Here is a 17,656-nt window from a genome sequence, read left to right as displayed (position 1 = left end):
TATCTTTTTATCTTTTTATCCAATTAGTCGGTTAGTCAGGATTGACTATTGTTTTATTTGTGTCCGATTAGTCGCAATTGTTTTATTGTTTTCGACTAGTCATTTGGTAAGGATTGACTATTTGTATCAGATTGGATGACAAGCAAGTCATGATTGTTTTATTTGTTTTCGATTAGTCTAATTTTTTATTTTTTTGATTAGCTGCGATTTATTTATTTATTTTTCTGATTAGTCGGTTAGTCAGGATTGCTTTATTTGTGTCCGATTAGTCGCAATTTTTATTTATTTTTTTTCAATAAGTTGCAGTTGTTTAGTTTTTTCGAATATTCGGTTAGCTAGAATTGATTCATTTGTTTCAAATTGGGCAACAAGTCACAACTGTTTTAGTTGTTTCCGATTAATCAAATAGTTATTTTTTTTCGATTAGTTGTGATTGATTTAATTACTTTTTTTTTTTCGATTAGTCAGTTAGTCAGGATTGATTTGTTTCCAATTAGATGACTAGGTCACGATTGTTTTATTTGTTTCCGATTAGTCGCAGTTTTATTTTTTGGATATTTTTTTTTTATAGTCGCGATTGTTGTGTATATATATATATATATTTCGATTAGTCACATTTGTTTTATTGGTTTTTGATTAGTCATGATTTTTTTTTAATTGATTTATTTTTTCGATTAGTCACGATTGTTTTGTTTCTGATTAGTCGCTTTTTTTTTTTTTTTTTTTTTTACTTTTTAATTTTTTTTTTATTAGTCGTGATGGATGTATTTTTTTGATTAGTTGATTAGTCCAGGTTGTTTAATGTGTTGTAATTAATCTGCTTTAGGGTTTAGTTTAATTTAATTTAACATGTTGGTTGGAGCTGCACTTACCAGGCATGGCTCTGCCCCGGCCGGGCGGAGGGGGTAAGGGTGGAGGGGGGTAGAAGGGGTTGCTGGGGGGGTAGAAGGGCATGGCATGGGGGGGCGGTGGGGGGAAGGGGAGGGGGTGAGGAGGCCGAGAGAAGTTCAAACCCTCCAGGATACTCTGCCGCATCTTCTCCACTTTAGCCACCTGCTCGCTCTGCAGAGACACAACACAGATTTACCACCTGACCACGAGACCACGCCCCCTACTGACCACGAGACCACACTACCACCAATCAGATACTCTATTATTACTCTACTATATATAATCTATCAGTGTATAGAGAAGGTAGTGAGCAGGTGACCGTACCTGACCGTCACAGAGGTCGATGAGCGGTGCTTTGTCTCGAGTGGCTCGGATCAGTTTACTCTGCAGCAGCTTCCCGTCAAAATACATCCAGGGGCAGCAGTGCTCCCAGGGAATGGGCTGACCGCACACGTCGTTAGCGAACAGCGCCATGTCCACCCCGCTCATGAACAGAGCCGCCAGCTGAACTCCACGAGGGTCCAGATTATCAATCTGCAGAAGAGAAACATACTAAAGATTTAGAGCCGAAATCAACACGCAGCAGCAGCAGCAGCAGCAGCAGCAGCAGGAGCAATGCATTAGAAACGCAGGGTTAAAGCTGGAGCAAAGCAGGAAAAAACTAATAAGCAATGCATTAGCAACACTAGCAACACAGGAGCAATATAGGAGGACAAGTAATGAGCAGCGCAGGAGCAACACATGAGCAATCTATTACCAACACGGTGCAACGCTGGAGCAAAGCACAAGCAAAGCAGGAGCGTCACATGAGCAACACATGAGCAGGAGCAATGCAGGAAGAAAGGTAATGAGCAATGCAATAGCAACGCAGGAGCAATATAGGACGACAAGTAATGAGCAGCGCAAGAGCAACACATGAGCAATCTATTACCAACATGGTGCAACGCTGGAGCAAAGCAGGAGCATCACATGAGCAACACAGGGGCAGTACTGGAGGAAACATATTAAGCAATGCAGTCCAATAAATGCGCAAGAACAATAAAGACACACAACACAGGAGCAACATGTGAGCAACCCAGGAGCAACACATGAGCAGGAGTAGTATATAAGCAATGCAGGAGCAACACATGAGCAGGAGTAGTATATAAGCAATGCAGGAACAACACATGGGCAAGGCAGGAGCAACATATGAGCAACACAGGAGCAACACACTAGCAGGAGCAATGAAGGAGCAATACATGGGCAAAGCAGGAGCAACATATGAGCTACACAGTTGCAGTGCAGGAGCAACATATGAGCTACACAGTTGCAATGCAGGAGCAACATGTGAGCAGGAGCAATGCAGGAGGAATACATGATCAACACAGCAGCAACATATGAGCAACACAGGAGCAACATATGAGCAATGCAGGAGCAAAATGTGAGCAGGAGCAATGCAGGAGCAACACCTGAGCAGCAGCAGCAACATATGAGCAATGCAGGAGCCACACGAACGATGTAGGAGCAACACATGAGCAATCAATTACCAACTCAGGGGTAACACTGGAGCAAAGCAGAGCAATGCCGGGGCAATGCAATCACAACACAGGGGCAATACTGGAGGAAGTAATGAGCAACACAGGAGCAACATATGAGCAAAGCAGCCTAAACACTGTCATACACAGGAATAAAGCAATGGCATCAACACACTCTCTTACACACACACACACACACACAATATAGGGTTGGGCGATATCCATAACAAATCACCACAAATCACGAATGATTTTCAATATTATTGTAGGTGATACTAAAATTATTCACTATTACTAATTAGCATTATTAATTATACAAATTACCAGCGGTAACTCTAATGAACTTATCCTGCACAACAGAGGGAACTCCTGATGAGTGCCAGTTTCATCATCATAGCATTTTTGATGGTCTTTTTTGCGACTGCACTAAAGTTAAATTCAAGTAATTAACTCTTGATGAGGTCAGCACAGTTGTTCCCTGAAAGCCTGAATTCACTTTTATATGTTTGTCGTAATAGTTTGGATGAGTTTAGTATTAATCTACAATGCAGAACTTTTTTAAATAATTAACAAAATATAGAATTTAAGTTTTGACTGGTAATGCATTTTGTCTGTGTCAAAAAATAAATTGTATTAAAATCTGTGTACATCATAAAAAATATAATGTAAATATTGTAATAATATAATATTTTTACCACATCGCCCAGCTCTAATTACCAGGACTTTCCACATACAACAGATCCACACAATCACCTTCAGTTCCTGCAGCTGGTCGGGCTCATAAAGTTTAGGAGAAAGTGCTTGAGCTAGGAAAGCGTCAAGTTCATTACGACGCAAAATTCTTACTCCTGGCCACTGTAACATAAACCTGAAGCAAAACACAGAGGAGGCAAATTCAGCAAAAACACAGGAATCAGTTATTTCTAACTACTGATAACAAGAGCTTTGCTTTCTGGAGGAAAACAAATCAATTAGAACAATTCAAATTTGGTCAAAACTAGACTTTAACTGATTTAAAAATATAATTTGTATAATTTATAGAGAGATAATAAACAGTCCAGAAGTCAATAGTTAACCTAACAGATCCATATACACTAAAACAATATTACTCTTATTATTATTATTCGAGTAGTCATTAAACAGCATACACCAATTATTTAACTGTCCAACGTATTATAAAAAAAGGATGAGGACAGCAAGGGAACATTAACTTCCAGGAAATGATGTTGTCGAGGTAAACAATCTTGAATTATGGTGCTCAGTGGTTACAAACGTTTTAAATGGTAGAAAAACAAGCAAAACACTCAAACTCAGGGATATGTTGGTTAATAGGGAAAGTAAGAGCTTTACCACTCGCGCACAATGCAGTGAAGAGAACTCCAGTAATTAAAGGGACTAAGAAAAAGACTAATCAGTGAGGAAAACCAGCAAAACAGCTTCAGTTTATTAAAGAACACTTAAAGAACTAGACTCTGGATCAGTGGAAGATGATCATGTGAAGATCTGATGAGTCCAGATTTACTCTGTTCCAGATTGATAAATCATCAGGGTAAGAAAAGAGGCGGCTGAAAGAAGTGATGCTCCCATCATGCCTAGTGTCTACCAGACAAGCCTTTGCGCTCCAAATCTCCAATCATAAAATACAAGATCTTGTTAATGTTAAAGTTAATGCAGCGTCGGACAGAAATAAATGTGTACTGTAATCAAAGCAAATGGGGTCCAACCAGGCAGTGTATATATATATATATATATATATATATATATATATATATATATATATATATATATATGAATGAATCGGTCTCTTTTTGAACTGCAGCCGATGCTGTAGCATTGTTGAGTAGCATCAAAGCGCTAACGCTCGGAGGAAAGCGTAGCGACTCGGTTCTGATACATCAGCTCACAGATGCAGCCTTGTGCTGATCCACATCACCCTAGGAGTGATGAGTGATGATATATATATAAATCCTGTGATATATATACTGTACTGTATTACTCACCGCAGGACGCAGCAGAGCACCATGAGCGTGGTTGGCACGTTGGCAGGGTTCAGCATGGCGGGGGTATCGGACCTCATGCAGGCCAGGAAGGCCCTCATGCGCCGGTTCTTGTCCTCCACGGCTTTACCCAGCCAGAGCTTCTTCAGGTTGGGGCAGGTCCACTCTCTAAACGGCAGAGCCTCCACCAGCTCTGGAGTGTGAGGAGATTTCCCCTTATACGCCGCCCACTCCTTTATTATTACAGGCTGAACTGCAGACAGAGAATACAGAGAATTAGCTTTTAAAAACACAAAAATCTCCAGAATATACAAAAAAAAAATCAGCTTTTACTGTCTAATGTATATGAATGTGACTAAAGATAAGTATTGCTTTACAGTTTTGGATACAGATATGATACCTTAAATTCAATACCTATACCTAAACTTTATAGCAACAAAAAAAAAAAAAAAGCGTTAAATATTCTCACACAGCGTTATTATTTAACAGTCAACATGAATAATCTTTTTCTCATAGTGTCACCTAGACAGATAAACAGACAGATAGACAGACAGACACTTTATTGATCCCGGAGGGAAATTCTGAAAGATGAGCATGTATACTGTACTGAATTTATAGTGTACTGCATTTACTGTATTTATACTGTACTGTATTTACTGTATACAGTACTGTATTTATACTGTATGTATTTATACTGTATGTATTTATACAGTACTGTATTTATACTGTATGTATTTATACAGTACTGTATTGTATCTGATAATTGAACGTACACTCAGGCAGGCGATTCCTCCTCATGGCGAGTCTCTCTGCTCTCCTCTTGGCTTCGGCCAGACTGAACAGAACCCCGTAAACGTACTGTCGGATCGGCCGGTACAGCTGCACCGCCGCCGGCAGCTCCTTATTAGCCTCGTCTTCAATAGTGACCCATAACTTTATCTCACCCTGCAGAAAGTGCACAAAAAAATACGTATTATTTAATAAAAAAAATCTAAATTAACTTATCCTCAAGACTGAGCTTTTAATAATGTGCTGTTTAATGTGAATAATAGAATCAGAGAGAGAGAGGTAGAGAGAAAGAGAGAGATGTAGAGGGTGATGGAGGGAGAGGGAAAGACAGAAATGGAGAGAGAGAGAGAGAGAGAGAGATGTAGAGGGTGATGGAGGGAGAGGGAAAGACAGAAATGGAGAGAGAGAGAGAGAGAGAGATGTAGAGGGTGATGGAGGGAGAGGGAAAGACAGAAATGGAGAGAGAGAGAGAGAGAGAGAGAGAGAGAGGTAGAGGAGACGAGAGAGAGAGATAGAGATAGAGGGAGAGACAGAGAGAGAAAGTATTGAGAGGTAGAGGAGGAGAAAGGCAAATAGAGAAAAAAGAAAAGATGGAAGTAAAGGAGAAGAGAGAGGTAGATGAAGTGAGAGAAAGGGGGAATAAGAGGGAGAGGTAAAGAGAGAGCGAGAGAGGGAATAAGAAGAAGAGATGGAGAGAGAGAGAGAATAAGAGGAAAAGAGGGAATAAGAGGGAGAGAATGAGAGGGGGGCTAAGAGGGAGAGAGAGAGAGAATAAGAGGAAAAGAGGGAATAAGAGGGAGAGAATGAGAGGGGGGCTAAGAGGGAGAGAGAGAGAGAATAAGAGGGAGTGAATGAGAGAGGGGGAACAAAGAGGGAGAGATGGAGAGAAAGACAGAAAGGGAATAAGAGAGAGAGAGGGAATAAGAGGTAGACATGGAAAGAGAAAAAGAGATGGAGATGAGAGAGATAGATAAGAGAAAGAGAGAGAGAAGAGAGAAGTAAAGAGAGAGAGGTAGAGCGACAGGTAAAGGGGGGAGGGAGAGAGAGGTAGAGAGATGGAGGAGATAGAAAGAGGTAAAGAGAGAGGTAGAGAGACAGGTAAAGGGTTGAGGAGGGAGAGAGAAAGAGATAGAAATGGAGAGAGTGACAAAGGGAGAGAGAAAGAAAGAGATGGTGAGAGAGGTAAATAGAGAGAAAGAGAGAGGTAGAGATGGAGGGAGAGAGAAAGAAAGAAAAAGCGTAAATTTCAGATGGAATAAAAAGTGATCTACCTTCTGAACTCATCACGTTATTAACTTGCGTAAAAAAACTACGTAATCCAGATTAATCACGTACGTTAACTCTGACGTAATTTTACGCAGTAAAAAAGCTGATAAACACCTTGGTGAGGACGTGGTAAATGTAAGGGTACATCAGGCCCTTCTTGTGCCGGTGCTCGGCGACCCGCAGGACCTCTGGAGCCACCGGGGGCAGCGCAGGCGTGGTGATGTCCATGTGGTTCCTGGTCGGCATCGACAGCAGGGACGGGATCTGAGCGTTGAGCCCGTGGAGACCCGGACCCACAGACGCTACAGCAGACTCAGACTGCAGAACCAGATTACATGAGTTAAAATATAAAATATACAGGATTTAAATAAGAACGTGTGACCGGGCATCACTCACTTTATTTTGGTCCCCTGCATCTCCTTCTGCGATGCTGTCCATCTGATTTCTCTGTTTGTCCCATCCCTTGTGGTCACATATATGACTGGAAGAAGAAATAAAACAATCTTTACGCTCTCTAGTAAACTGAAGCTGTTTTTAGAGCCGGTTATCAACACTGATAAGAGCTTTTCTTAAAGCTACACAGCTGTTTAATCCCAATCCCTGGAGTTCCCTTCACTGCATTGCATACTGCACGTGGGAAAGCTCTTACTTTCACTATTAACAGTATGACCGATGTTTATTCTAATAGTATCTATGATCTAATAATCCTTATATGCAGTATTAGAGTGTAGGGTGTAGAGTTCTCACAAAAAATGCAAAGGAGGAGGATGTGTCAATCATCTTAATCACCTTAATCATCTTATTGTTCAGCTCAGACATCTAATACAGCTATATTTTCACTTTTTTTAAGATCACTAAAAAAATAAGTTTAGGCTTAAAACAATACTAATACTAATAATACTTAATAATAAATTGTACTTTTACAAATGTTTATACTTGGAGCATTTATTAGTTTATACAGTTAAGAAATATGAAAAAAGTGGTATTCAAAATGTTTTCTGAATATCAGGAAAAAAAATCTAATTGAATCGAATCGAGAGCAGAGTGCAAAATGCTAAAGCTAGTATATTTCTAGTGATGACCTGCAGCAGCTGATCTGGAAACAGCAGCAGGAGGTTAAAGAAGTGTCAGGATGATGTGAGACTGAGAATAAAACAGCTCTAAAGAAACATTTACTTTTAATGTCATCAAGTTCTCAATGCTCTCATTAACTGGCCCCGTTTTAACTCCAAAGGGAAAAGTAAAAAATAACATTATGTTCTTTACTAGCAGAGCAGGAGGGTGATATGAACTCAGTTATATTCCTTCAGGATTATTTTAATCAACAATAAATAATAATAAAAACAACCTTTAAACAGCCTTTATTTTATTTAGTGTTGAAAATCTGATACTAAATCAATGTTAATTTAAAGGCTGTATTGGTTTATACTGGTTTGTGTTGGTTGGTACTGGTCGGTATTGGATTGTGCTGGTTTGTATTGGTCGGGATTGGGTTGTATTGGTCAGTATTGGGGTGGTATTGGGTTGCTATTGGTTGGTATTGGGTTGTGTTGGTTTGTGTTGGTTTGCGTTGGTTGGTATTGGTTGGTATTGGTCGGTATTGGTCGGTACTGGTTTGTATTGGTTAATCTTGATTGGTATCGGTCGGTATTGGGTTGTATTGGTTGGTATTGGTCGGTATCGGTTGGTATTGGTTTGTGTTGGTTGGTATTGGTTTGTACTGGTCAGTATTGATTGGTATTGGTTTGTGTTTGTTGGTATTGGTTTGTACTGGTCGGTATTGATTGGTATCGGTCGGTATTGGTTTGTGTTGGTCAGTATTGATTGGTATCGGTGATTGGTCGGTGTTGGTTACTCACTTGGCAGTAGGACCGGTGTTCTCCTCGTTCTCTGAGGAGGATGAGGATGAGGAGGAGGTGTTGAAGAAGGCTGGATCAGTGTGGTTGGGGCTGCCCGGGTTGGCGGGGTTGATGGGCGATGCTCTCTCGTACAGCGGAGTGTGAGGTTTACCTTCGTGAGGAATGTTGCTGAAGCTGTTCTGATCAGAAAGCCCTTTAGTTGCTGGATCTGCTCCAGAGGAGTTCTGCTGCTGGACCTGAAGGAAAACAGGCAGAAACATCCATGGCAGAAACAGAAACATCCATGGCAGATGTGGTCCACAAGCATGAAACATCTGGCCCATGAGGTTGTTTGTTTGAACTATAATGAAAAAAAAATAAAATAAAATGCCTCTCTGGAGAGCTTTTGTTTACATTACTCCCCTGTCTCTCTCTCTGTTGCGCTCGTCGTGACTTTAGTTTCCGCCTGTTTTCGCTTTTCCGCCCGTTCTCGGGCTCTCTATCTCCTTATAAGGCATTTTTCCCGGCCGTGTCCCAATTCACTAGCCACTAGGGTTGGATCCCGCGTGAGGAGCTGAGTGTTTATTTATTTATATATTTTTTATTCCTTTCTTCTTGGGTTTATCTGCGTTGGGATCAACTGTTCTGCAATTGGGTTCAACAACCCTCTGGGCTGGAGAGCTACTAGTCTGTAGGACTCCATCCCATTACACTTCATTTTAAAAAACAGATTTTTTGTTTTGTGGCCCGCTCCAGCTCATCCCATCCCATTAAATCACCATCTCAGTTCATCAGGTATAGATCGGGGGATTAATGTGGAGGAAAAACACTTTTTTTATTTTTACTGTTTACTACGTAATTCTATATGTGTCCCTTAATCGTTTACATGTCTTTATTAATCTATTAATCTACTTGTGTCCAAACCTTTGATTGGTACTGTATTTTTCTTTAGGTTGAATTTGATTGACTTGCCAAACCTCAAGAGAAGAGTGTTTGTGGGTAAAATATGGATAAATCAAATATCAGTAATTTTACAGCAGGGCTAATCCAGGTTTAGCAGGCTGCAGGTCGGGTAGAGGAGGCAGAACTCACCCCAGACTGCAGCTGGATGGCGGGCTGAGGAATGTTCAGTATCTGCGGAGGCGTGTGGATGTAGTGTGGTGCAGCTCCAGGAACCCCGAGCCGCTTTGGTCTGACTGCAGGAAAACAGACGGAAAATAGACAGAAAACACTAAAACTGTGGTCTGCTTAAAACAGTGTTATTCTAAGGTCTATTGCCATTTATCTGTTGTACCCTACACCTTATTTTAGAGTGAAATCCTTCCTCTAAGCGCGTTTTCACACCAGCACTATTTGTTTCAGTTAAAACAGACTCTGGTTGGTTTGTACTTTTAGTGTGGCTCGATTGAGCAAGGGTGAATCCCATTTCTCCCCTTGGCCCTACCCCTTACCCCTACCCCTCTGTTTTGCGTGTGCACATCAAGGGGTAGGGGTGTCCCGATTCCTGTTAGGATGAAGTGGTAGGGGTAAGGGGTAGGGCTAGTTAGCCCTTCAAACGGAGATTTTCCAGACCCACACTTCGTACCGAGGGGTATGATAATGACTGGCAAGATGGCGGAACAAGCGACCAAAGAAAGTATTTTCCATGTTAAAAATTACGATTAGCACTGTATTACCTTAGTTTATTGTGTAGTTTTGATGTTTTATGGCTGAATTCTTCGTAACAAGCATAAAAAGTTTGCTAGTAGTTCGTTTCGGTAGCTAGCTAGCTAGCTAACTTTCCTGTTCCACCTTAAATGGTGCAACAGACGGCAGGCGCTACCGCATTTAAGGCGGAACGTAAAAAATAAATCAAATGAAAATTAATCAGAGCTAATTTCAGCTCCCCATCACAGAGGAATTAAGGAATGGACAATATTAATTAATTTCTGCACCTCCTGCCCCCTTTCTGTACACATACAATGCCCTAAAGTTAACTAGTTAACCAGCAGCTAGGCTACTGAACTTTAGCGCTCCACTGCTATCATCACATCAGCCCAGCAGGGTCACCTACACACCACCGCTAGTAGCCTGGTCATAAATCAGTGCTATTTATTTATGTATTTATTGTTCATTGACAAACGTCATTGTGATATACCAGTGATTCCTCTGTCACTGAGGACCCATATTCTTGCACATTATATTGTTTTTGTAACACATTACCTGCTCCAGGACCAGTGTTGGGAACCAGTGTGATATACAATTTCTAGTATATTATGGAGGCTATTTTCAATAAGATTCACCTTTCACCGGGTGCTTGAAGGGTTGTCCCAATTCCTAGGGGTAAGATTTTACCCCTTCCCCTTGTAACTCCGTTCCAAGGGGAAGGATTACACTCGAAAAGAAGGGGTAGGGGTAAGGGGTAGGGCCAAGGGGAGAAATGGGATTCACCCCAAGTGTGACAACAGTGGAAACTGTGGTTTGGATCAAATCAAACTCTGAAGCGGATCGCTTGTGGTGGGAACGTGATCCAGCTTTTATTTGAGCTAAACTGCTAAAAAGGAGCATATATATTAGCTGATATATTAGCTAAATAATGCTAATTACCACAGCTATAGGAACAAACGCTCTCTGCTGCTCCATGCTGTTTACTCACGGAGATCTCGATATGTGCTGCGTTCACTGCTCACAGCCCAGCAACTCCTACATTTACTACCTCCAAAGTTTTAGGATTCTGTGTTAAATCAGAATCTTCTCACTATATTTACTTTCTTACTCCCACACCAGACAGCTCTGACCAATCAGAGGAGACTCTGATGTGCTCGCGTGGTTTATCAGTATGTATTTTGGTGCATTTAGGTTTATGCCTGTGTGAAACCAAACTAAACCAAACAGAGGGAGAAACAGAGAACTCATCAGCTGATGCGAACCATAGAAACTTTAACAACTACAGGTGTGAAAATGCTCTAAGAACTGGGAAAAAAAACCTTCAAGCACACGCCTCCTCTGATACATGTGAAGTCAGACTCCGCCTCTTTTTGAACCTTTTTGGTCGTGTAGCATCACCGCGCTAATGCTCGGAGGAAAGCACAGCAACTCGGTTCTGATACATCAGCTCACAGGCGCAGCCTTGTGCTGATCCACATCACCCTAGGAGTGATGAGGGGAAAGAGAGAGATCTTCTGTACCCACCCAGAGAGAACAAGGACTATAACTGCTCTCTCAGGGTTCTGGCAACTAAAAGCAAGCTGCATGACTGGGATTCAAACCAGCGATGATGATCTCCTGATCAAAGTGGCGACTATTATTGTCCATTCCTTAATTCCTCTGTGATTTTATTTTATTTTTTTCCATTCCACCTTAAATGCTGCAGTCTCTGCATCTGTTGCACTATTTAAGGTGGAATGAGAAAGTTACATATCTAGCTACCTTCTAAAACTAACTACTATCGATTTTTTTTTTATGTTCGCTATTAAGAAAATGGACATAAAACATTGAAACTACACTACATGAAACTATAATTATATAGTGGTTATAGTAATTTGAGTTTTGGAAAATACTTAAATTTGTGGGTTCTTTGGTTCGCTTTTGCCCCAGATTCTGATATATTAGGTACTACCATACTTTTATTTATTTTATTTTATTTTATAACTTATTTAAGATTACTATTCTTTAATACTATCATTATAAGTAACAGTAGAGTCACTTATGATTGGGTATCAAGTATTCTAATATCTTAGTTACTGTCATCAATTTAAAACTCCAGATTCATAACAGACCCGACTTTATCGAATCAGACGTGAATAATCCTTCAGTGATTCTCCTCTCCTTCAGTATCTACACTCTCAGTGAAAGAATCTGCTGAACTCTTCATGCTGGAGAAGTGTTTCAGAGCGAGGAGCTTTTCTGAGGAGATGTATTTGTATGCACGGGGTGTAGTGAGCGTGCAGAAGTGCACACAGGGTCCGGGGGCAGCGGACTGAGAGGCCTGAGGACAGGAGAACGTTCAGCAGGACAGAGACTGTCTGTCAAACCAAACTCCAGCACAACATCCTCTAAACAAATGAGAAGAAATGAAATGATCACCTGAATAAGGAGAGGGCTGGAGGGGTCTGCTGGCGGCTGAGTAATACTCCACTGCTTTCTTAAAACGCCCCAGTTTTTCATCAGTTCTGGACTAAAAACAGAAACCAGATCAAAATAAAAAATACTTTATTAAACAACATTTCACACAAAAAACAACCTAAACCTGCAGGAGCTCAGGCTCTGCTGTTTAAATCTGATATAGGGTATATATAGGGTAGTCTTGAAAGTATAGGGTAATATATGGTACTGTAGGGTAATATAGGGAGTATAGGGTAGTATAGGAAAGTACAGGGTAATATAAGGTAATATAGGATAGTATAGAAAGTATAGAGTAAGATATGGTCATATAGGGAGGGAGTATAGGGTAATATAGGCAGTTCAGGATAGTGTAGGAACGTATGGGGTAATATAGGCTAGTATAGAAAGTATAGGGTAATCTAGAGTAATATAAGGAGTACATGGTAGTATAGGGCAATATAGGCAGTTATATATAGGGCAGTATAGGAAATTACAGGGTAGTATAGGGTAATATAGAATAGTATAGAAAGTATAGGGTAATATATGGTACTGTAAGGTAATATAGGGCAGTATAGGAAATTACAGGGTAGTATAGGGTAATATAGAATAGTATAGAAAGTATTGGGTAATATATGGTACTGTAAGGTAATATAGGGTAGTATAGGGTAATATAGGCAGTTCAGGATAATATAGGAAAGTACAGGGTAGTATAGGGTAATATAGGATAGTATAGAAAGTATAGGGTAATATATGGCAATGTAGGGAGTATTGGGTAGTATAGGGTAATATAGGCTGTTCAGGATAGTATAGGAAAGTATAAGGTAATATGTGGTAGTAGTATAGGGTATTATAGAATAGTATAGTAAGTATAGGGTAATATATGGTACTGTAAGGTAATATAGGGAGTATAAAGTAGAATAGGCAGTTCAGGATGGTATAGAAAAATACAGAGTAATATAAGGAGTATAGGGTAGTATAGGGTGATATAGGCAGTTCAGGATTGTTTAGGAAAGTGTAGGGTAATAAAGGGTAATATAAGGAGTAGACAGTAGTATAGGGTAATATATGCAGTTCAGGATAGTTTAGGTAAGTAGAAATAGAAAGTAGAGGGCGATATATGGTAATGTAGGAAGTATTGGGTAGTATAGGGTGATATATGGTAATATAGGGTAGTATAGGGTAATATAGGATAGTATAGAAAGTATAGGGTGATATATGGTAATGTAGGGAGTATTGGGTAGTATAGGGTAATATAGGCTGTTCAGAATAGTATAGGAAAGTATAAGGTAATATGTGGTAATCTAGGCTAATATAGAGAGTTAAGGGTAATATAGGGCAGTATAGGTTAGTATATGGAGTATATATTAGGATAGTATAGAAAGTATAGGGTAATATATGTAAATATAGGGAGTATAGGGTAATATAGGCAGTTCAGGATAGTATAGAAAATGACAGGGTAGTATAGGGTAATATAGAATAGTATAGAAAATATAGGGTAATATATGGTACTATAAGGTAGCATTGGGGGTATAGGGTATAATAGGCAGTTCAGGATAGTATAGAAAAGTACAGGGTAATATAAGGGGTATAGGGTAGTATAGGGTAATATAGGCAGTTCAGGATAATATAGGAAAGTATAAGGTAATATGTGGTACTATAGGCTAATATAGAGAGTAAAGGGTAATATATGGCAGTATAGGTTAGTATATGGAGTATATATTAGCGGGGAAATGTTTGGTGTAAGCGTAGCAATAGTTTTCACAGCTTTTAAAGAGCTCACAGTTTATTGTTTTACTCCTTTTCTGTACTGAATGTTGAACTACAGCACAGGTAAATACAGGTGATCTTACCTGGGAGTGTTTGAATATATCTTTAGCGATAGCTTCCAGGTCGTTGATGTCCGGCAGGTTACGGACGTAATCCGCCACAGCCCTGATCACGACGTCGCACGGAGGAAGCACGAGCTGGTGAGCACGAACCTATTTCAAAACAACTACCCATCACACCTCTAGCAAAGAGCCCTGCTAAACAATGTGATGGGTGTCATAGGGGTATATATCTGTATTGGTATGAAAGTGCTTTTAAAAGATCAGAAAATCAGTAAAACATGCAAACATTTAATTATTTATATAACTTTAATTATTCATTACTTTATTTTTTTTTATTCACATTACGCATGCACATATATATATATATATATATATATATATATATATATATATATATATATATACACATATACATACAGGCATACTGTATAATACCAGTGTAAAGATTAGACACACCTGATTAAATATGTTTATTTTATTCTCAGACATATAATCTAAAAATAAAATGCATTATTTTTAATACCTTATAATAATTTTATATTTTATATTATGTTATTAGACAGTGTATTTCTGTTAGAACAGTTCAAACACTGAAAATAGGGTCCTATTTTCTATACATGTTTTGTATGTTCTATACAAAACATGTTTGTTAAGTTCTTTTTGCTCTATTTTTTACCAGTTTTAGTCCCTTTCAGAATGAGCCATTTAAGGGCTCTGTCACTTTTATGCAAATAAACTGCTGCTGGCCACGCCCCATGTTTACACTGAGCATTAGCTAGTGCTAAATGGCAAAATACAAACAAGCTAGTTCATGCTTATTATTTGAAAGATCCTAAATCTTCCTCATTTGCTAAATTGCCACAAACAGTGGGTACAGATCCCTCCCTCAGAAGAAGTCTGCTGGCTAATCTTGCTGTGTACTGTCTGGTTTAGGGGGTTCTCAACCAGCAGATTGAAATAGCATTGAATTCTTCAACTGATCTAGTGGGCGGGGCTCTGGTGAGGGCTGACAGGTGATGGGTGATGGGTGAGGGGTGGAGCTAGATGGTTCTATGCAGTTTTCCTTATTGTGATGTCATAGATCACAGTCACAACCTTTTGTAATGTAACTTGATATTATTTTATTTGCCCTTTTTACAGTTTTACTATTTTTATTATTTTGTTATTTTTTATTTTTATTATCTTAATTGTTAATTTTACTTTTACTGACAATAATATAGACATCTATGTATATATCTATATGTCTATGTCATTATCAGTACAGTGACGGCGGCGCTCGGAGCTGAAGCTAGTAGTGTAATAGGATGTAAACCGTGGTTTTTAATAAGCTTATTCTGCACTTTTTAAGTTATTAATGACTCGTTTTAAACGTCAGGACTCTCCTCTTGGATTCTAGTAAGGAGGTGTGGAGCTACTTTGAGCTGGATAACGGTGTAAAACAGGGGTGTCAAACTCATTTTGGCCGAGGGCCACATTGGCATATTGGCTGTCCTCTGAGGGCCAGATGTAACTTATAAATGTAATAAAATGTAACCAAATGTAATATAAAATGAATGTAATTACTCTTTAATGTTAAATAACTCTAAATGGAAAAAATGTTTGCTTGTTGCTCTATTAACATAAATCCTTTTAATTTGTCATGTTATGAAATCCAAAAACTCCATCAATCAAGAACCAAACTATTCAAGTGAATAGAAATGACATAAAATACAAGTTATATTAACTTTGATCAAAACGTTTGATACTGAAATAAGGCTTAATAAATATAAAATCAAAAATTGTGAGCTGTTAAGAACATGGTAGATTTAGCAGTTCCTCATCCAACCACTAGTGGGAGCTGCAGTAGCAGCACAAGCCCGCAGTCTTTACTGAGTCAGAGCTACAGCCCAGCCACGGGCTACAGGGTTCAGCTCAGCCAGTCTGGAGCGTTTTTAAAAAATTTTAAGTTCTTCTGTGTAGGAAATAAAGGTTTTTACCCCACTAACCGGATAATACAGCTCTCTACAGCTCATCTTTCAGCACAAACAGCTAACAGCAGCAGTTCAGAGCAGCGTCACGGAGTCACTGCTCGGATTAACGTTACATTATAAACAGGTCAGTTAGCGCGCTGCTAACCTCAGGATGTTTATAACTACGGAGTTTAGAACACACCACAGCAGCAAGGTTAGACTGTTGAAGGCTACTGAAGACTATTAAAGGCTATTGGAGGTTATTGAAAGGGTTATTGGGGGCAGAAATCAGTACAGGCTGGTTAGATAAGTGATTCACGTCTTCGTCCTTTGCTGTGGTGAAACTGCGACTAGCTCTGTCACAGTGATGTTTATTAATGTCATTAAAACAGATTTTGTCAGCTATTGTCTTATAAATATTTACACATAACTTATATCTCTCCTAAAAAGCGTTTATTTTGGTCAGTAACACTCTTCGTAACACAAAAGGCATACCATTCTTTCGCCTTGAAGCACAGCCGTCCGTCTGAATCAGCTTCTCTTTTTCTGGACATTATGGGATAAACATTTCACCCGCGAAGTTACACCTTCCCTCCGGCAGGGTTTCCACATTCCAGTGGCAGTAAGCCGTAACTTCGCGGGTAATACAATCGACAAGCATTGTGGGAAATGTAGTTTTCGGTCAAAGCACGCTTCTGATCCATTTATTATAGACACTAAGATCTTACAAGCTCTCGCGGGCCACATAAAAGGACGTGGCGGGCCACATTTGGCCCGCGGGCCTTGTGTTTGACACATGTGGTGTAAAAAGTGATTTATCAGGGTAAATTATGCCCCGTATCTCCCAGTCTGGAGGGTGTTTTTGAACAAACTGTTAAAATTTCTGGATCTCTGAACGCTGTGGGAGAACGGAGGTGAGCTATTCAACAAAGATAAGAACTTTTTATCATGTTTTACTACAATAAAAGTACTTTTTACACCAGATTTCATTTAAGTGGGTGTGTCTAAACCTTTTACTGGAATTGTTGAGGAGCGCTGCAGTAAAGTCTACAGTAAAAGTGGAAAAACTGAGCTGAGTTCTGTCTATGCTAAATTCTCTCACTGAACCAATAAAACCATCTGCCAGGAAACTCCACAAACACACACACACCCATCATCCTCCACACACACACACACACTCGCACTACTGACCGCCCTGCACGACTACAGGACACGCCGGGGTTTCACGCTCAGGGTGCAGAAGGACGCAGTGATATCACACAGTCCCGATAAATTAGCATCCAGACCTGGTTTCAGTCTGGTTGTCAGGGAAACGGGTCAGTGTGTCTCACTACAGACGTAATCTAATAAGAGTTCAGCTTTATTTTTATTCCAGAACGGAAAACATCTACAGAAAGTCACTATACAAACACCTGTGGGTGTTCACCAGGACAGGACCCAACATACACATCACTATGGGTGTGAATCAGAGGACATCTCAAGACTAGAGCTGCACGATAT

At 39.7% G+C, this 17,656-nt stretch overlaps 1 protein-coding gene across 1 annotated transcript in view; it reads right to left on the bottom strand.

Moving 5' to 3' along the window:
* The window catches only part of LOC103036183 (constitutive coactivator of PPAR-gamma-like protein 1), a 30,748-nt gene that overhangs the window by 5,275 nt on the left and 7,817 nt on the right, over window positions 1–17,656 (bottom strand). The window contains exons 4-14 of the mRNA XM_049471807.1: window positions 14,229–14,357; window positions 12,361–12,451; window positions 9,388–9,491; window positions 8,317–8,552; window positions 6,854–6,938; window positions 6,572–6,775; window positions 5,176–5,347; window positions 4,406–4,655; window positions 3,159–3,273; window positions 1,216–1,425; window positions 873–1,062 (exon numbers count right to left, since the gene is read on the bottom strand). Of these exons, the coding sequence (XP_049327764.1) occupies window positions 873–1,062; window positions 1,216–1,425; window positions 3,159–3,273; window positions 4,406–4,655; window positions 5,176–5,347; window positions 6,572–6,775; window positions 6,854–6,938; window positions 8,317–8,552; window positions 9,388–9,491; window positions 12,361–12,451; window positions 14,229–14,357 (1,786 nt within the window). The remainder of the gene's footprint in view (window positions 1–872; window positions 1,063–1,215; window positions 1,426–3,158; window positions 3,274–4,405; window positions 4,656–5,175; window positions 5,348–6,571; window positions 6,776–6,853; window positions 6,939–8,316; window positions 8,553–9,387; window positions 9,492–12,360; window positions 12,452–14,228; window positions 14,358–17,656) is intronic.

This window comes from Astyanax mexicanus, chromosome 24, assembly GCF_023375975.1.
Source record: "Astyanax mexicanus isolate ESR-SI-001 chromosome 24, AstMex3_surface, whole genome shotgun sequence".
NCBI lineage: Eukaryota > Metazoa > Chordata > Actinopteri > Characiformes > Acestrorhamphidae > Astyanax > Astyanax mexicanus.
The sequence above is the reverse complement of the archived record's forward strand: the minus strand, read 5'-3'. Positions and strand labels throughout refer to the sequence as shown.